The sequence below is a fragment of the Geotrypetes seraphini genome, chromosome 1 (genome assembly GCF_902459505.1).
Source record: "Geotrypetes seraphini chromosome 1, aGeoSer1.1, whole genome shotgun sequence".
Taxonomy (NCBI): domain Eukaryota; kingdom Metazoa; phylum Chordata; class Amphibia; order Gymnophiona; family Dermophiidae; genus Geotrypetes; species Geotrypetes seraphini.
Window position 1 is genome coordinate 223,830,312 of NC_047084.1, and position 21,537 is coordinate 223,851,848.

Sequence of the window (21,537 nt, forward strand, 5' to 3'; positions counted from 1 at the left end):
TTAGATTCACCGTTATTACAATTACCACTACATAGCTTAAAGAACTTTAGATAACTGAACTTTAAATAACTCTCAAATTTAATTTTTTGTTGTTTTTGCAATTTTATAATTTCAATTATAATGTGCTGCAAAAAAACATTTGCTCTATTTAGTGTGCCAGAGCTAAAAAAAAGTTTGAGAGACACTGGTCTAGCAGGATGACAAAAATTGACTAAACTGGATGAAAAAGAAAACCATCAAAACAAAACAAACAATTAAGCAAAAAAATACAAGAATGACAAATAAAGCCTCAAGAATTAAAAAAAAAATCCAAAAATATAAGCAAAAAAAAAAAAAGAACAAAAATTGATAAAATAAATGAGAAAAATTAATATGAACACACATTGTTGCCTATGCTTTTGTTTCACAGACACTCACTCTTTTACTAAAGGTGGCAGCACGGCTGGCATGGTAAATGCTCCGACACTCATAGGAACTGAATGGGTGTCGGAGCATTTGCCGCATGGCACTCGGTGCGACTTTGTAAAAGGGGGCCAGAATGATTCAAATACATGTTAACTCCTCTTGCCACCACCATAAAAATTAGCAATTTATTTTTTTCACATACCATTAAAATTGTCAGTTCAATATATTTGTTTTCAAAGCAAAATTCAATTCAAATCAAAGTAATTAATATTTATAGTTTTTATATGCTTAAATTTAAAAGTAAAAGAAAACTGATCATGTATACCCACAATCATTTGGTTTAAAGCAAATTAAAACTGACTTGGACCTAGTCTAGTGCTGTTCACAATTAAAAACAATTGCATTTGTCCCAGACATGCCGAAGTGCAGAAGTTCTTAAACAATTTTTTTTTTTTTTAAGGATTTACCATCCTTCTATATACTTTCTTAAATAGAGGTCAGACTAATTTTATCTGGAAGAAATATTCTCAGAATGAGGTTCACTGTCACCCAGATGATTTTCTTCATCATGATTATAGGATTCATAAATGTTCGTCAGACTACCATTCACTGAATGATCATTTTTTCGCAAGGATAAAGGCAGGTTTGATATTGCAAAACTGACATCTTTGAAGGCATGCAATAAAAAGATTCCCACAATGATTGTAAGGAAGCCACTAAAACTGCCAATAATATCAGCAGCAGACATATGTTGCCATTCTTTGAATAGAATGGCAGAACAAGTTAAAACAGATGTTGTAAAGAATACATAATATATTGGAGTCACTAGAGAAGTGTTGAAAATATCCAGAGCTCTGTTCAGGTAGTTTATCTGTGTACTGATGCACATTATAAGGCTGAGTAGCAGAAACCAGGCCAAAGGATGATTCAGTATAGGTTTTCCTGCAAAAAGTTCCTTGATAGCAATACCCAAGCCTTTTACACAGGATACTGACAAGGCTCCAATAACGGAACAAATAAGGATGTAAACTAAAATGTTTGTCTGTCCATGGCGAGGTCCCACCACAAAAATAAGCATCAGTGACATGATGACCACAGCGGTTGCAAAGACCATAAAACCTGAAATGAGAAAAATCAGTTTAATTTGTCTTAAAAAAAAATTAAGACAAGACATCACTATTCTGCCTTTCTACATACATTCTTGGAAATCCACATTTAAATAAATAAGCCAACAAACTGAACATTTTTGGTAACTCCATTTTAAACCATTTTTTAAATCCAATGCCCTTTGTAAATCAGAGGACAAATACGTATATCCTAACATTTTTGTGCAAATTTAACCCACAACTCCAGTTTTCTTAGAAAGCAATGTTACTTACCGTAACAGTTGTTATCCATGGACAGCAGGCAGCTATTCTCACTAGTGGGTGATGTCATCAGACAGAGCCCCGGTACGGACGTCTCACAAGCACGTGTTGCTTGTAGAAACTTAAAAGTTTCTAGATGCCCGCACCGCGCATGCGCCGGTGCCTTCCCGCCCGGAGATCCGGGCGTGTCTCCTCAGTTCAGGTAGCTAGCCTGAGAACCCAACCCAGGGGAGGTGGGTGGGACGTGAGAATAGCTGCCTGCTGTCCCTGGATAACAACTGTTACGGTAAGTAACATTGCTTTATCCCAGGACAAGCAGGCAGGTATTCTCACTAGTGGGTGACCTCCAAGCTAACCTCAGTGGGATGGAGGGGGAGTTGGCGACTTAAGAGAATAAATTTTTCAATACTGTTTGGCCAAACTGTCCATCCCGTCTGGAGAGAGTATCCAGACAATAATGTGAGGTGAATGTGTGAACCGAGGACCAGGTGGCAGCCTTACAAATTTCCTCGATTGGTGTCGATCTGAGGAATGCTACTGAGGCTGCCATTGCTCTGACCTTGTGGGCTGTGACCTTACAAGGAAGTGATAATCCAGCCTGGGCATAGCAGAAAGAGATACAAGCCGCCATCCAATTAGAGATGGTGCGCTTTGATACGGGTCTTCCCAACTTGTTAGGATCGAAGGAGACAAAAAGTTGAGGAGTGGTTCTGTGTGGCTTGGTGCGATCCAGGTAGAAAGCCAAGGCACTTTTACAGTCTAGAGTGTGAAGGGCCGATTCTCCGTGGTGAGAATGGGGCTTAGGGAAGAATACTGGAAGTACAATGGATTGGTTGAGATGAAATTCGGAGACCACCTTAGGCAGGAATTTCGGGTGAGTGCGGAGGACCACCTTGTCATGATGGAATACTGTGAATGGTGGGTCCGCCATCAATGCCTGGAGTTCGCTGACTCTGCGAGCGGACGTAAGGGCTACAAGAAAAAGCACTTTCCAGGTGAGATACTTAAGAGGGGCCCTGTTGAGTGGTTCAAACGGGGGCTTCATGAGACGGGAAAGGACTACATTGAGGTCCCAAACTACTGGGGGTGGTTTGAGAGGAGGGTTAACATGGAAGAGTCCTTTCATAAATCTGGCGACCACCGGATGGGCCGAGAGGGGTTTCCCTTGTAGGGGCTGGTGGAACGCCGCAATAGCGCTCAGGTGGACTCGTATGGATGTGGACTTGAGCCCAGATTGAGATAGGTGTAGGAGATAGTCCAGCACGGAGGATAAGGAAGCTCGCTGAGGTTCCTTTGATTTAGAAACACACCATGAGGAGAATCTGGTCCATTTCTGGGAGTAGCATTGTCGAGTGGCGGGCTTCCTGGAAGCTTCCAAGACCTCCCTCACTTCTTGTGAGAATTGGTGAGGGGTTACGTTGAGAGGAACCAAGCTGTCAGGTGGAGAGACTGCAGGTTGGGATGAAGCAGTGATCCTTGATGTTGAGTAAGTAGTGAAGGAAACACTGGAAGTGGTACTGGTTCCCTGCTGCTGAGCTGAAGTAGGAGGGAGAACCAAGGATGTCTGGGCCACCGAGGGGCTATTAGAATCATGGTAGCCCGTTCGAGTTTCAGCTTGACCAGAGTCTTCTGGATCAGCGGGAATGGAGGGAACGCATATAGAAATCGTTTCCCCCAGTTCAGTAGAAAAGCATCTGCCTCGAGGCGATGAGGAGTGTAGATCCTGGAGCAAAACTGAGGCAGTTTGGAGTTGTGGGGAGCCGCAAAGAGGTCTATCTGAGGCGTCCCCCATTGCGTGAAGATTTGGTGAAGGGGGCTGGAATGGAGAGTCCATTCGTGCGGTTGTAGCAGACGGCTTAGTTTGTCTGCTAAGACGTTGTTCTCCCCCTGAATGTATACTGCTCTGAGTAGGGCGTTGTGGCGCACCGCCCAGTCCCAGACTCGTAGAGCTTCCTGGCAAAGGAGGGCCGAGCCCGTGCCTCCTTGCTTGTTGATATAATACATGGCGGCCTGATTGTCTGTGCGAATGAGGATTACCATGTCGTGAAGTAGGTGTTGGAAAGCTTGGAGCGCATTGAAGATGGCTCTGAGTTCCAGTAGATTGATTTGGTGTAGTCTTTCCGCACTGGTCCAGAATCCTTGGGTGCGGAGACCATCCAGGTGGGCCCCCCATGCATAATTCGACGAATCGGTTGTGAGAACTTTCTGATGGGGGGGAGAGTGCATCAGTAAACCTCTGGATAGATTCGAAGAGGTCATCCACCAAAGTAGAGACTGCCGAAGAGCAGTTGTGACTGAGATGTGTTTGGATAGTGGATCGGACGTCTGATTCCACTGTGATGCCAGGGTCCACTGGGGGATCCTGAGGTGGAGTCTGGCAAAGGGTGTCACATGTACTGTGGAGGCCATATGGCCCAGGAGCACCATCAGTTGTCTCGCCGGTAGGGTTTGGCGAGTAGACACCGACTGGCAGAGATGAAGAAGGGACTCCATGCGTTGCAGAGGCAGGAATGCTCGGAGTCGGGTGGTGTCCAGGACCGCTCCGATGAAGGGGAGGGACTGGGTGGGTTGTAGATGAGACTTGGAAAAGTTGATCTCGAAGCCCAAATTTTGGAGGAAGTAGGTTGTAGCCAAGGCCGCCGAAGTGACCTCTGGGGCTGACGGGGCCTTGATGAGCCAGTCGTCGAGGTATGGGAACACCTGTAGACCCCTGTCCCGGAGTGCTGCGGCCACTACCACCAGGCACTTTGTGAAGACTCTGGGGGACGAAGATAGGCCGAATGGTAGCACTCGATACTGTAGGTGCAGATTTCCCACCCGAAATCTGAGGAACTTTCGGGAGGCCGGGTGAATGGGGATGTGAGTGTAGGCCTCCTTGAGATCCAGGGAGCATAACCAGTCGTTCTGCTCGAGGAGGGGGTATAGAGAAGCCAAGGTCAACATGCGAAACTTCTCTTTGACCAGAAACTTGTTGAGGGCCCGAAGGTCTAAAATGGGTCGCAGGTCGCCCGTTTTCTTCGGGACAAGGAAGTACCGGGAGTAAAACCCTCGGTTCAATTGGTCTGACGGGACCGGCTCGACAGCCCGAAGCTGAAGTAAGGTTTGGACTTCCTGAAGAAGAAGGGCGGTCTGCGTCGAGCTTGAAGGATACTCTCTTGGAGGATGGTCCGGGGGGACCCGATGGAATTGAAGAGAGTATCCTTCTCTTATGATGGTAAGGACCCATAGGTCCGTGGTTATGGCCTCCCATCGATGGTAAAAAAGATGGAGGCGGCCCCCTATGGGAGAGGCTGAGTGCAGAACGGTGTCGGTTATGCTCCCGGGGGGGGGAGTCAAAAGGGCTGGGGAGACTTAGGTGCAGCCGGTGGCTGAGGTTTTTGCCGAGACTTCTGGGGAGGTTGTCTCTTCGCAGGTTGTCTCGCAGCAGGCGTTTGTCGGGGCATGTAACGCCGCTGGTAAATCAGGGGTGGCCTGGAAGGTCGAGACTGTTGAGGTTTGGGTTTGGGCCGCAGGATGGATTGAAAAGATTTTTCATGATCCGACAGCTTCTTGGTAACAGTTTCGATAGACTCATCGAACAGGTCAGCTCCAGCACATGGTACGTTGGCGAGTCTGTCCTGGAGGTTGGGATCCATATCGATTGTACGGAGCCATGCCAGGCGACGCATGGCTACCGCGCTTGCGGCAGCACGTGCCGAGAGTTCGAATGCATCGAAGGAGGATTGCATCAGCTGGAGGCGTAATTGGGAGAGGGAGGCTACCACTTCCTCGAACTCGAATCGAGCTTGGTTGTCTATGAACGGAGTGAACTTGCGGAGCACCGGCAAGAAGAACTCCAGATAGGAAGAGAAAAAGAAATTGTAGTTCAGCACCCGTGACGCCATCATGGAGTTTTGATAGAATTTTCTACCAAATTTGTCCATCGTTCTCCCCTCTCGGCCCGGCGGTACAGAGGCGTAGACCTGGGAGGGATGAGAGCGTTTAAGAGAGGACTCGACCAGTAGGGATTGGTGGGAGAGTTGAGGGCCCTCAAACCCTTTATGGTGCATGATGCGGTATCGAGCATCGAGTTTGCTGGGGATCGCCGGTATGGAGTACGGTGTTTCGAAACACTGCATGAAGGTCTGGTCCAGCAATTTATGCAGGGGGAGCCGAAGCGACTCCGTTGGAGGGTTAGGTAAATGCATGGTGTCAAGATACTCTTTGGAGTATCGGGAGCCCGTGTCAAGGGTCACATCCAGATCATCCGCCATTTGTCGGAGGAATGATGAGAAGGACAATTGATCCGCCAGCGTCGGCCTGTGGGACGGGCTGGAGGAGGAGGAGGCCTCCAGGTCCATGGACATCGGGGAGTGGCAAGGAGAATCGGGCACCGGTGTCTCCTCGTACTCTGGGCCCCCCGGAGGGGACACCTCTGATGAGGAGTATCCCCTACGTTGCAGTTTTTTCTGCGGTGACACCTCCGAATGGCGTGAAGAGTGCCAGGATGAGCGTCTCGATCGGTGCCCGTCTCGGTGGCGGGACGGGGATCGGGATCGTCTGTGCATCGCATGGTCTCCCGAGGCCCCCAAGTGGTGGATAGGGCTGGAAGCGGTGGATCGCAACTGGGGTTGCGATGCGGGTTCTTGCGATGCTACCCAAGTCTGGTAAGGAGTACGGAAGAACTCTTCCTGACTATGCCCAGGGCTTTGAGTATCGATCGGAGGTCTGGTCCCATGTTGGCGCGGAGGCGTAATGGGTTCTAATGGCGGCATATCGGTAAGCGAGGCTTGCCGCGTGGGCATCGCCGCCCTCCCCCGTTCGTCCTCGTCGGTTTTCGAGGTCGAACGGGGAGGAGGGGGAGGGAGCGGACCGCCCCTTTGGACCGGTACCGGGAGGTCACCCTGTATGGCAGCGATGAGCCCGGGTCCGATGGTCTGCATGAGCTCAACGAATTGAGCTTCCAGCACGGACCGTAGCGAAGCCGATAAGGAGGGATCCGCACCGAAAGGGGGTCCTCCTGCACGGACATCGCGCTCCTTCGAGGCCGAGTGCTTCTGCTTAGTAGCTTTCGGCACTTTGATGACCACTGGTGGCACTGTGGAAGGAAGAGGTACCTGAACCGAGGAGACCGGGGCAGGCACCGACGTCGAGCTCGTGGATGGTGTCGGGATGAACGATGCCGGTTTCACCACACTCGATGCAGGAGGGGTCGATACCGGTTTCGCCCGAACCGGGGAGGTATCAGATGAAGTGGAGGCTGAGGGATCCTTAGCTGCGTCCATCTTGAACATCGATTCCCACAATAGGCAACGCCGCTTGAATGAGCGTGCCGTAAGGGTAGAGCAAGGCCTGCACGATTTCGGGATGTGGTCAGGGCCCAAACACTGCAAACAGCGCCAGTGAGGGTCCGTGAGTGAAATCGCGCGTTGGCACTTGCTGCACTTTTTAAACCCGGTGATTGGCCGGGACATAGGCCGGAAAATCTCCGCCGCGAGGTCGAAGCCGGTGGGCCTGAGCCACGTGGCCGGCCCGTTCGACCCGCCGGAGGAAATAATCTTCTTTTTTTTTTTTTTTACTGAAAAAGAAAAGTACTGTTAACTGTAATTAAAAGAAAGCGAAAACGCGGACAAGGAAGGCAAATTTAACTGAATTCAGCTAGCGCATGATGAAGTTGAACTTCTCAGCTCCGCGGAAAAGAAAGAACTGAGGAGACACGCCCGGATCTCCGGGCGGGAAGGCACCGGCGCATGCGCGGTGCGGGCATCTAGAAACTTTAAGTTTCTACAAGCAACACGTGCTTGTGAGACGTCCGTACCGGGGCTCTGTCTGATGACATCACCCACTAGTGAGAATACCTGCCTGCTTGTCCTGGGATAACAGAAGATACCCAGAGAATGTCCATTTACAAGGTACAATTATGGTATATAGAAGCATTTAAGGGGACATGAGCACCCGTGCACATTCATCATCAAAGACAAATCCACAGAGAGTTTCCCTTTGAAAATAAGTCTTGCCCTGTAGGGACTATAGATATATAAACTCCTTGCCTGTACTTTGGCAGGAGAGCTATAATGCTACCCCTTTGTACATTCAGGGGAGGGGGGATAAACACTTAGTAATCCATGTAAAACACATTTGAAAAATGACCCTTTCTTCTACTTAGAAAATATTTTAAAGAGGTTCTACAATTGGGCAATGCTGAAACTATTAAGTTGAATAGATGTTTCCATCTCCCAATGAGGGGATTGGTTAACCAAGAGGATGGTACATCCGATGAATCTAACCAGAGGAAAGATCCATTGGAAAATTTAACATTATTTCTTGAAACAAGTTACGATGATATTTCAGATCGCGTAACCCTCTTGGTTACCTTTGCCTCAGAGAAATATAAAAGTATGGTGTTGAAAAATTATTTATTAAGAAAAGATTTCCTCTTTTGTGGGCAGAAACTGCAAATGTTTCCAGACGTTTGTAGAGCTACCCAGTTCAGGCAGAAACAATTTATTCAATACAAATCTCGTGAATTATCATTGGGAGCAACTTTTTTCTTAAAATTTCCCGCTAAATGTATTATTACTTATTTAAATATGTCATATGCCTTTTTTGAACCTGATCAGTTGGAAAGATTCCTGATGGAAACGGGTCTAAAATGAATATAAGACACTGTCTTATTATTGGGGAAACACGGTATTATCTCTTCCTCTCTCTAAGAGATCCCAAGCATTCTTGAATTCAGACAGTCTCCATCTCTACCACCTATTCCAGGAGACTGTTCCATGCATCTACTACCTTTTCTTTAAAAAAATATTTCCTGGAGAGGTGTGCTGACCCCTGGGCATCTGCTAAAGGAGGAAAGAACCGCCTGGAGACTCCCTTTTGCTGAACTATCATTTATGGGTGTTATTCTCCTTTCCTTTTTTTTCTCTTCTTTAATAATTTGGTTACTTAGGTTAACTATGGGGAAAAGAAAAGGGAAAATAGTTTCTACACCTGTAATGATAGGTCCCAAGGACCGTCATCTTATTACTTCAATATTAGAACCCCCACAAGCAGCAGAAAGATTAGAACAGGTCTCAGGAATTTCTCTTAGTTCTCCCGAACGAACTCCTCCTCTCCCCCCTAAATCCTCTGAGGAAACAGGATCCAAAGTTGATCCTGGAGCTTCTGCTGAAGCCACTGATTCTTCAGCCAAAACAGGTATAGTTTTTTCAAAAATGCCAAAAAGTTTCACTACCTCAACTGAGGGGCTGTTAGGCTCAGATGAAATTCTAGAAGAGGTTTCCTTGAAAGATATTTGGATGCTTAACATGAGGATGGAGACATTATTGAAAACGGTTGTATCTCAATCACAAGAATTTTCTAGAGAAGTTGTAGAAAAACTGGAGAACATAGATTCCAATATTAAGGTTTTAGACTCCACTAAGACAACTATGGTAAAAAAAGGTTGTTAACCTACAATCATTCTCCATGTCTGCATTGAAAGATTTACATACTATTCACTTAAAGCTGGAAGAAATGGAGAATGCTGCTAGGTCAAAAAACCTAAGAATAATAAATTTTCCTAAAACTCATTTAATCTCACCTGAGATCCTTTTTCGGAAGTATCTTAGTGAGATTTTGGGTATGCAGAAATCTGAGACAGTGCCTATCTCTACTCTCTATTATATACCAGTTAAACAGTATCAAGGGAGCAAGGAACAGATCAGTTAGAATCTATTGCTATAGATCTGACAGACTTTTGGGAAGACTCAAGATATAATACAGATGACAGCTACCTTACTTGTAACTTTTTTGAGTGAGAGCGATAAGGCATTGACAATGAAACTTTATTTTAAAAATAAAAATGCTTTATTTTATGGAGCTAAGGTTCAGATGTTCCATGATGTGGCAAGATCGACCCAACTCAGAACGAAGGGCTTTTTAGCCTTGAAACCTCGAGTTCTGGAACTGGGTGCCACATTTTTTCTGAAGTTTCCTTGCAAGTGTTTGGTGACTTTTCAAAGTATAGATTATATTTTTTGGGATCCGGCCCAGTTAATATAAAAATAATGGGGGATTATATATTTTATTGGTTGAGATAGCTATTTTCAAATTAAGGAGCCTGATTTGATAAAGATGCTTATATAGAAGGAAGATGTTTTCTTCCTTTAATTTTCCTTTGAAAAGATTTCTATAATAAAATGGTGCTCCTCTCCTTTTAATAAGGGCTAGATGGAATTTCTGATTTTGTAATGAAAATAATTATGTAAAATGATTTGTTATGTTTCCATATCCTGTTATGTTTCTTTGTAAACATTATCTGAAATTTAAAAATTTTTTAAAAAGTATTTCCTTAGATTACTTCTGAGCCTATCACCTCTTAACTTCATCCTACCCTCTCAGTCCTGAGCTTCCTTTCAAATGAAAGACACGACTCAAGCGCATTTATGCCACGTAAGTATTTAAACATCTCTATCATATTTCCCCTCTCCCGCCTTTCCTCTAAACTAAGTATACATACTGAGATCTTTAAGTTTATCCCCATACGCATTATGATGAAGACCACGCATCATTTTAGTAGCCTTCCTCTGGACAGACTCCATCCTTTTTATATTTTTTTTGAAGGTACGATCTCCAGAACTGAACACAATATTCTAAATGAGGTCTCACCAGAGTCTTATACAAGGGCATCAATACCTCCTATTTCCTACTGGCCATACCTCTTCCTATGCACCCTAGCATCCTTCTAGCTTCGCTGTTACCTTTTCAACCAATTTGGCCACCTTAATATCATCAAAATCACACCCAAGTCCCGCTCTTCTGTCATGCACATAAGTTTTTCACCCCCTAAACTGTACCATTTCCTTGGGTTTTTGCAGACCAAATGCATGACCTTGTATTTCTTAGCATTAAATTTTAGATGCCAAATTTCAGACCATTCTTCAAGCTTCGCCAGGTCATTCCTCATGTCATTCACACCATTCGGAGTGTCTACTCTATTGCTGATTTTGGTATGATCTGCAAGAGGCAACTCTTACCCAACAACCCTTCAACAATATCATTGATAATAATGTTAAAAAGAACAGGCCTAAGAACAGAACCTTTAGCCACACCACTGGTTAACATCCCTTTTCTCAGAGTGAGCTCCATTGATCACTACCCTCTGTCGCCTTCCACTCAACCAGTTCTTGATCCAGCCTGTCACTTTGGGACCCATCCTGAGGGCACTCAGTTTAGTTATTAGACGTCTGTGTTGAACACCGTCAAAGGCTTTGCTAAAATCTAAATACACCACATCTAGCGTACTCCCTCTATCCAATTCTCTGGTTACCCAGTCAAAGAAATTAATCAGATTTGTCTAAAAAGACCTACCTTTAGTGAATTCATGTTGCCTCTGGTCCTGTAATCGACAGGATTTCAGAAACTTCACCTTTCTCTGTTTTAAAAGCATTTCCATTAATTTGCTTACCACAGAAGTCAGACTTACCAGCCTATAATTCCCTACTTCTTCCTTACTTCCACTTTTGTGGAGAGGGATCACATCCACCCTTCTCCAGTTCTCCGGTACCACTCCCGACTCTAGAGACTCATTGAAAAAGTCAGTCAGTGAAGCCATCAGAACTTCCCTAAGTTCCTTCAGCACCCTCGGATGTACACCATCTGGCCTTATCATTTTGTCTACCTTTAATTTAGCTAGCTCCTCACAAATACAACCTTCTGAAAATAATCAAGGTCTACCACTCCTCCATCCCTATTCATGTTTGTCTTCTGCGGTCCCGCTCCCACAGCTTCAGCCGTGAACACAACAGATATATTTGTTAAGCTATCAAGCCTTTTTTTTAAATCAGCTATTACATATTTCTCCCTTTCACCTTTGAGTTTCACAATGCCACTTTTGCACTTTTTCCCATCACTAATATATCTAAAAAATGTCTTGTCTCCCTGTTTTACTGTCAACTATTTTTTCTTCCATTTGCATCTTTGCTTTCCTGACTACACGACCAGCCTCTTAACTTTTCCAAATATTTTTGCCCGTCTTCCTCTTTCTGTGATCTTTTGTTGTTTATGAAAGCTAATCTCTTATTCCTTACCTTCTCAGCTACTACTTTTGATAACCAAAGTGGCCTTGTTTTCCTCTTACTTACTTGCCTCACAAAAAGATTTGTTGCCCTTATAACTCCTTTCAGTTTTGCCCACTGCATTTCTACTCCTTCTAGACATTCCCATCCAGACAATTCCTTGACGTAAACCCCCATCCAAATAAAGTTAGTTTTTTAAAAAAGTCTAGAACCTTTGTTTTTGAATGAGCCCTTTCTATACCCGTCTTAATATTAAACTGTACCATGCAGTGATCACTGAATGCCAGATCACTGTCCCCATTTGTAAGCACTACATCCAGTATGACCCTTTCCTACGTAGGTTCTGTTACCTACTACTGGAACAGTTCTCCTTGTAGAGAATCCAGGATCTCCCTACTTCTAGAAGACTCCACAATAGAGACACCCTAATCAATATCCGGCATGTTAAAGTAAAACTTCCCCTTTTTTAGATATATTGTGAATGTTTACTATTAAATCTCTGTCCACGTCTTCCATCTGTGAAGGAGGCCTGTATATCACACCAATGTAAATATATTCACCATTTCCTCATTCCAAATTGATCCACAGTGCCTCTTCCTTGCCCTGCAGATCCTGTAATTACCTTATATACTCGAATATAAGTAGATCTGAAAGGGAGGAAAAGTAGTTGACTCAAATATAAACCGAGATTAGAAAATTGGATGATCCTGGTGAGCCAGTCTACAAAGACTAGACATCCTTGCCATAAGTTTTAACACAAATATTATTAGTGTAAAACCACACAACATTTACAATAACATCAGTTTAAACAAATAAAAAGATATTGGCTATTATGACAGATATGCTACAAAGGATAAACAATAAAATGTGAGTGGTGGATGACAACCATAAATGATATAATGTGCATGAAGAACAACAAAAGGACACTCAAATAAGTGCGGTACATGTATATGAATTGTGGTGGTAATAGTGTACTCTTCCCAAACCAAAAGGTAAAGGCAGTGAGTTGTGGGCAAGGACAAAGAATTGTAAGTGCATAGAAATGCAAATGGGGAAAATTAACCCAACATACCCTACTTTGTAAAGGTCTAAAAGCAAACAGCAACAGAAATAAACTAAAAATATCAAAAATATGAGGAGTGAGAAAAATGTTTGAGCAAATATAAAGAGCTATGCATAATAAAATAGACTAATAACCATTATTTATTAAAACAATCATAATCATATTAAAAAAGCAACACTCATTATTTATAGAAAGTAAATAATAACCAGAACGGTAAAATGGAATAAAAAGTAAATAATAACCAGACCAGATAAACTGGACTTAAAAAACATATGTGCATTGAATAAGGACCATGCACGGAGCCACTGACCGCTGTGCTCGCCACTGGAGCCGTTGGCATCCATGCATAGATCATTGGCGACCCACTCTGTGCTGGGATAGTGGGAGCCTTGAGCGTCTCTGCATGTTCAGGGTCTGCCAGCTCCCACCCCCTGAGATTCTCGGAGAGGGCGGAAGCTGCCAGGCCTTGGGCATGCGCAGATGCTCAGGGCCCACACTGGTTCAGCATGGAGTGGATTGCCGGTGGTCTGTGTGTGTATGTCGGTGGCTCCAGGAGGGTGAGCGCGGTGGTTGGTGGCTCCATGCATGGAGGTCAGCGATTCCGGTGGGTGGGGTGGAGTGGGGGGAGGAACATGGAGGTCAGCAGTTCCGGAGGGCAGAATGGGTTAGCGGCTAGGTGGCAGGTCCCGTGCATGATGGAAGGTTAGCGATTGGATCTGTGGTGGCACTAGGAGTGTATGGAGATCAGTAGTTCTTGAGGGTGGGCCTGTGCACGGAGGTCGTTAGCTTTGGGCAGTTGCTGGGTCAACGTATCGGTGGTAGTAGCACCAGTAGTGTACAGATGTCAGCTGGCTGAACTGTGTTAAGGATAGTGGCATGGGGGTGGGGTCAGCCTGCATGCAGGAGAGTGATGCATGAGCTTAGCGGTGAACAGGAAGAGGACAGCTGTGCCGGTGGTTAGGTGGTGGCTCGAATATAAACCGAGACCCCCATTTTTGGGCCTTTTTTTGGACCAAAAATCTGTTTATATTCAAGTATATACGGTATGTGGCTTTAATATGATCTTTGACATCAAAACAACGAAGGAGACCAGATAGTGCTCAATCCATTTATTAATAAACCAGAGTTGACACAATCGTGTTTCGGCCTCAAAAGGCCTGCCTCAGGAGTCTAAAATGTGTATTAAAAACATACAATTACATAAGAAAACCTCCACATAAAACAAAATATATATAAAATGAATCCTTAATATACAATATAAACAAACACATTCATAAATATCAAGAAAACATCCATATGTTACAAATGTAAATGAACTAATTAAATAAAAACATCACAGGTAAATTTTATTTAAAAATAATACACTAAAATCATAAATAATCGTAATAAAATGTTAAAGGGGGAAAAAAAAATCAAGAAAACAAAACAAATATGAAAAACGTTTAAAAATTTTTTTTACTGTTCCTAAATATTTTAATGTAAATATGCTATTGTGGTTTATTTTGATTGCTACATTAATCTGTTTTTGCAGGATGAATTTGCTATGAAATGCATATATAATTTGTATACAAGTGGATGTTTTATCACACACATTATAGAAAAGGAAGGGATTTTAGCTTTAACATTTATGAGTTCTCACTTTGATTGACATGTTATTCTCCTTGGTAGGATGAGTTTTGTTTTGCAACCATTCTATTCAAGATGGCGGACCGTTAAGTCATCTATTGTTCTGTCTCCTTCAGACAACTTTTTATTTTTTCCTTTCTTTTGTCTTTTATAATTTTTTATTGTTGGTTTACAATTTTTTTACTTTTATCTTAGATCTTAATTTCTTTCTCTGAGTTTATTTTCCTTTGTTATATATTTATTTTTCATATTACTTACCGTTTTTATGATTAGACCGTTGGTTCTGGTTCAACGGTTGAGGGGCCTTGCACTTGAGGATCGTTGAACTGTATGGTGGCAGCTGGGAGAGACAGGACTGGGACCTCGTTCTGGTTGAAGTTGAAGTTGTGGAGGACCAGGTCTAAATCCTTTGATCCTATATGCCGACGGCTGTATGCTGCAGCTTACACCTGTTTGGAAGCTGAAAGAGAGATGGCAGATTTAGGGCGGGCGGTCGGAGGCAACGACAGAGTCGAATTCCTTAGGCGAAAGCAGTGCAGATGTAGCGCTGCAGTCGTTGGCCTACGATCGGAGGAGCTGGAGGGAACTTCCTGCGAGGCCAAATATCAGGGTGTACCTGGTGAATTGTGCTGGATATTTGCCAGATATCCAGCTTCAGTGCCCTATGGTCGGAGCGATCCTCTTCGCCACTTCTGCCTGTCTCCTGCGCATCTTGCTCCGATGCAGCGACATGTTCAATGCTTGCCCGGCTCAGAATTTGAAAACTTCTCCCTCGAAATCCCAGCATCCATCAGCCTAGTTTTTCTCAGAAGTTTCTCGACGTTGTTGGGAGTCCATGCACAATGGGGAAGGTAGCAGCAGCAAATCAGAGGTTCACTGGTCAGTTCCAGCTCCAGCGGCACCAACACGTACCAGAATCGACAGCGAAAGGCTTTTTCACAAAGGAAAGGATTGCATTGAGGAGATCATAGCAGAGGAGGAGACATGGACAGCCTGGAACTATCAACCAAATCCCTTACCTGTAGAAGTCCTTTATCTGGAAGCTGAAATTGTGGATTGAAGTCATTGTTTTTTACTTTTAATTTTTTTACAGTTTTATGAATTATTTGTAATCTTATTCATTGCTTTACCATTTTGTTCTATTTCTATCTTTTAAATATCTCCAGAATTCTTTCTTCAACAGTTCCTCCTCTATATCTCCTCTCTTCTATCTTTCAAAGCACACAGTTCTGTTAGATTGTTTATTTTCTCATTTTTTCTCTTTCCTTACTTTGCACTTCCTTACTACTCTCTAGGTACTTTAGTTAGATTGTGAGCCTTCGGGACAGTTAGGGAACTTCTAAGTACCTTTCTTACTTATAATTTTAATGTATATTTTCTGAAAACCGCTTAGAACCTAACGGATGTAGCGGTATATAAGAAATAAATTACATTACATTTATATGCAAAAATGGATGTTTTACCATACATATTTATAAATAAGGAACGGTTTAAGTTCTTAGTATATGTTGACAATATTTAAAGAAGGTTATTTTGGTGATTTAATTCAATTATTCAACATTATTCTTATTTAAAAGACTTTTTGATAACACTCAAAGTTTTAAATATCACTCTTTTTCCAAGTTATTCATCTGTTTTTTAGTATAATTTATTAATTTATGTCCCCCCTTTTTGGATTGGCATCAATATTTGTTTGGCACCTTCTTTTAGTCATAAGATTCACAATTTGTATGTGTAAATAGATACTAAACCATATACATTACATGTTTTTTGAGTTAATTGGCATTAGTGTTTTAACCAAATTGGGAATTATTATTCTCCTCCTCCCTTTTTTAACCTATTTATGTTTGCAATAATTTTTTTACATATAATTGCAATGATAAAACATTAACATCTCCTTTGATTGCATTGTTTTGTTTATTGACCTTGGTCTTATATCTATAATAATAATATGCTAAGCGCGCATGTGCACTCTTATCCCGTGTTCCCTGAGTCCTGATCTGTCGGGATGTGGCCAGCAGAGTGCGCATGCGTGCTAAGGCGCATGAAAGGCGGTGCGGAGCGGCGGATGCCGGGAGGAGGCTGCGGTGGCTTGAGGCGCCTGCAGGCCGCGACGGCTTGAGGTGGCTGTCGGGGGAGGGCAGATACTAACGCCTTCCCGGTCTCCTGAGCCGCGTACTCACTGCCCCGATTGCCGGCCACGATAGCCAAACCGTCCCGTCTAACCCTAAATATGTGCAGCTCGCTCCACCTCTGCCCAAGCCTGCGGCAGACACTCACCGCTGCTGCCTGGAGTCTCCGGCTCGGTACTGGTTCGCTCTGTGTCGGCGATCGAGGACTCAGAAAGCCACCATAGCTGTCATCTGTGGGGACTGCCTGCTGGAACAGGGGCCTTCTGCCGCTGCTAAATGCTCTAACGGGTTGCAGAGACCCCGCACCCGCGCCACACCCCTTCCGCCGAGGCTTCGAGAAGCGCTGGTGAGGAAAGGAGGTAAGGGGTGCTGATGGACAGGGGGCTATAAGACTAGTCAATTTATATTATTCAATTAATTCAAATCATAATTACAATTTGTTGGATACAAATAGAATGGTTTTACATTTATAAAACATATTTTTGGATTTGATTGTATAACTAACACCTATTTTTCTTTCTTTGTGGTTTGTCTATGTTCTTTTTTTCTTTTGTCTATTCTTCACTCTCTAGTGTTTAAAAGAGATCTTATAGTAAAATTTGGACATTTGGATTCATACACCTATGGTTTTATCAATTAACATCAAGGTATGTTCCTTTGTTTTTTTGCTTTGTTTTCTTGATTTCCCCCCCCCTTTTGTAACATTTTATTACGATTATTATTTATGATTTGTGTGTTATTTTTAAATAAAATTTACCTGTGATGTGTTTTTATTTACTTACTTAATTTATTAGTTCATTTACATTTGTAACATATGGATGTTTTCATGATATTTATGAATGTGTTTATGCTATATTGTATGTTAAGTATTCATTTTATACATATTTTGTTTTATGTGGAGGTTTTCTGATGTAACTGTATATTTTTAATATACATTTTAGACTCCTGAGGCAGGCCTATTTGAGGCCGAAACACGATCGTGTCGAGTCTGGCTTATTAATAAATGGATTGAGCACCATCTGGCCTCCTTCATTGTTGCTTTCGTTTCTCTCACTCTCGTGAAGGCAGTTTCTCCTGGTTGTCTCTTTTAATATGATCTTTAACACTCCCTGACATCACCCGAAGCAGACTTGAAGCTCCCCCTTAAAAGGGGAGGAGCCAACAGCACGCAGCCGTTTGGTGCGCAGCCTTAGCGAGCGCGCCTTTGCGAAGGGCTTCAAGAAGGGCCAAGTAACTACACCCAAGGACACCAGGGAAGAACAGCAAGCAGGCAGAGAGAGAGAGAGAGAGAGAGAAAGAGGACACCAGCAGCAGGCAGAGAGAGAGAGAACGACAATGGAAGCAAGAAGATGAGCTTTCCAGTGTTCTGCACAGTCTGTCATATGTATGACTACCTCCCCTCGGGGAGACAGTCATATGTATGCAGTCGGTGCCAGGAGCTGGAAAGCTTGAAGAAGGAAGTAAAGCGACTATAGGACAAGATACAGGAGCTAGAAGGACTTAACATACAGAGGACCCAATCAGGACAGTTATAGACTTCATGAATGAAAGACACATTGAGGAGGTGGTCAGGGAACTCGAGAAATTCATTGAGGAAGCCTACAGGAGGAGAATGGAAGAAAACGAACTTCAAATGAACGATGAAGTTACACCAACAACAACATGGAAGGGAGAACAAGAAGCAGATGACCTCATAGAAGACACCCACAGAGAAACATCGCATGAGGGGGAGAAAATGGCTAGTCGATGCCCAGGAGAGGAAGCAGCGAAGCACACCGAGGACAATGACCTAAGACCGAAGCGAAACCTAAAGAAGGGAAAATCAGCGATCCTAGTGGGAGACTCGATTCTGAGGCATGTGGACAGCCACATAGCAGGAGGGAGAGAAGATCGACTGGTGACCTGCCTCCCAGGAGTGAGAACCAAGGACATTGTGGACAAAATTGGAAAGATCCTGGAAGGAGCGGAGACAGAAGAGACCACAGTAATGATCCACATCGGGACGAACGATGTCAGCAGGAGAGACTACAGAAGAAGCACGCTGATAGAACAGTTCAAGATTCTGGGAAGGAAGCTGAAAATGAGGGCCCAAAAGATAGCGTTCTCAGAGATCCTACCAGTACCAAAGGTAGATGTGAAAAGGCAGGAGGAACTACAATCAATAAATGCGTGGATGAGGAGATGGTGTGAGGAAGAAGGGCTCCACTTTGTGAGGAACTGGACAACGTTCTGGGGCAAGAGCAAGCTCTACAGGAGAGATGGACTGCATCTGAGCGCAGCGGGAACAAGACTTCTAGCAAACAATGTCAGGAGAGGAATAGTACAGGCTTTAAACTAAGAAGAAGGGGAATGCCGGCAGTCGACCAAGCGTCGACGATTCAGAAGAAGGTATCCCGTGAATATACCGAGGGGAAAAAAGGCTGGGAAGAAACAATGGACAAATTATAGGAGTCGACTAACCCAGAAGAGGTTAGAAAGATTGTAACAAAAGAGAAGAAACTAAAGACCGAAGCACTGGGAAAGGAAATGAAGACAAGAAAATACCAGGATCTAAATTGCATATATACTAATGCAAGGAGCCTAAGAAACAAAATGGGGGAATTAGAAGCCATGGCCAATGCAGAGGACAGAGACATCATTGGAGTCTCTGAAACGTGGTGGAATGAAGAAAACAAATGGGATACAGCACTGCCGGGGTACAAGCTCTATCACCAGGACAGGTCAGGACAGAAAGGAGGTGGAATAGCCCTATACATAAAAGAAAGCATACAATCGACAAAAATGGACACAGCAGAGACGACCAACAAGCTATGGGTTAAAATACCGGGATGGAAAGGGCCTGAAATAAAGATGGGCCTATACTATCGTCCACCCGGGCAAACCGGAGATATCGATGAAGAAATGGAAGTCAAGATGAAGTGAGAATGCAAAAGCAGTAACACGGTTATTATGGGAGACTTCAACTACCCCGGAATAGACTGAAGTCTTGGAGCTCAAAATGTGCTAGGGAGACAGAATTCCTGGAGGCTATACAAGATTGTTTCATGGAGCAGCTTGTTAGAGAACCAACGAGAGGAAATGCCACTCTGGATCTAATCCTAAATGGGTTAAGGGGACCTGCAAAGGAAGTAGAGGTAGTGGGACCGTTGGGAAACAGCGATCATAACATGATCAAGTTCAAGGTTGAGGTAGGAATACCGAAAGGAAAGAGAACCATAGCGACAACTTTCAATTTTAGGAAAGGAAACTACAAAGCAATGAGGGAAATGGTAAGGAAGAAACTTAGGAACACTTCCAAAAAATGGCAAATGGTAGAACATGCCTGGTCTTTTCTCAAGAACACGGTGAGCGAGGCACAAAATCTGTATATCTCCAGATTCAGAAAGGGGTGCAAAAAGAGTCGAACAAAAGACCCGGCGTGGATAGCTAAAATAGTGAAGGAAGCGATAGGAAATAAGAAAAATTCATTCAGGAAATGGAAAAAGGACAAAACTGAGGGGAACTGGAAAGAGCACAGGAAGTATGTCACCGATTGGTTTGAAAAGCCAAAAGAAAGCATAAAGAGAGGCTAGCCAGGGAAGCATGAAATTTTAAACCATTCTTTAGATATGTTAAAGGGAAGCAACCTGCTAGGGAGGAGGTAGGACCGCTGGACGACAGAGACAGGAAGGGAGTGGTGAAGGAGGAGAAAGAAGTGGCAGAAAGATTTAACATGTTCTTTTCGTCTGTATTCACAAATGAAGAGATATCCAACATACCGGAACCTGAGCAATTCTTCAATGGAAGTCAAGCAGAAAAATTAATATCCATGAAGTGAACCTTGAAGATGTACGCAGGCAGATAGGAAAACTAAAAACTTACAAATCCCCGAGTCTGGACGGAATCCATCCAAGGGTTCTGAAGGAATTAAAGGAGGAGATAGCGGAACTACTGCAGCAAATTTGCAATCTATCCCTGAAAACAGGCATGATCCCGGAGGACTGGAAGATAGCCAATGTTACGCCCATCTTTAAAAAGGGATCAAGAGGTGACCCGGGATACTGCAGACCGGTGAGTCTGACCTCGGTTCTGGGGAAAATGGTGGAAGCACTGATATAAGAAAACATCGATGAACATTTTGAAAGAAACGAACTTCTGATAACCAGCCAACATGGTTTCTGCAAGGGGAGATCGTGCCTAAGGAACTTATTGCACTTCTTCGAAGGAATTAACAAACGGATGGACAAAGGAGACCCCATAGGCATCATATATCTAGATTTCCAAAAAGCCTTTGACAAGATGCCCCATGAACGCCTACTCCGGAAACTGAAGAACCATGGGGGTGGAAGGAGATGTACATAGATGGATCAGAAACTGGTTGGCGGGTAGGAAACAGAGGGTAGGAGTGATGGGCCACTACTCGGACTGGAGGAGGGTCACGAGTGGGGTCCCGCAGGGCTCAGTGCTCGGGCCGCTGCTATTTATCATTAAATATATTTTATTGAGCAACTACAGTCAAAATCAAAAACAAAGAACAACAAGGTAGCTCAAAATTGTATACAAAAACCATCAAACCCACCCTACCAATCCAACCCATCCCCCTCTCACTGAAGTCAAACAAAGTGATGTAAATAAGAGAATAATACCCTAGCAGTTCAAAAGGCGGCTACGAGCCACCGGAGATAGGGTAGACCAAAAGGGCTCCCAAATTCGTTGGAAGGCCCGTCCAGGCAAGGAAAAAATGTCCTGAACACCTCTCCGTTCCCAAGAAAGCAATGTAATCATGTGACTACGCCAAAGGGAATAGTCAGGAGCCTCCGCTTCCATCCACTTAAGCAAGATGCACTTAATAGCAACCACAGCCATCCAACGAAGGAATGCAGAGGCCCCAGGCCTACGGGGATGAAAATGCAAAGAGGCTCCAA

General features: G+C 43.9%; 1 protein-coding gene across 5 annotated transcripts in view; it reads right to left on the reverse strand.

Annotated features, from left to right (window-relative positions):
* Positions 1 to 565: 565 nt before the first annotated feature.
* Positions 566 to 21,537, reverse strand: part of NIPA2 (NIPA magnesium transporter 2) — a 93,768-nt gene continuing 72,796 nt past the window's right edge. For all 5 annotated transcript variants that reach the window (XM_033947193.1, XM_033947218.1, XM_033947184.1 and 2 more), the window contains one exon: positions 566 to 1,524. In XM_033947193.1, coding sequence (XP_033803084.1) covers positions 914 to 1,524 — 611 coding nt within the window. In that variant the 3' untranslated portion in view covers positions 566 to 913. The remainder of the gene's footprint in view (positions 1,525 to 21,537) is intronic.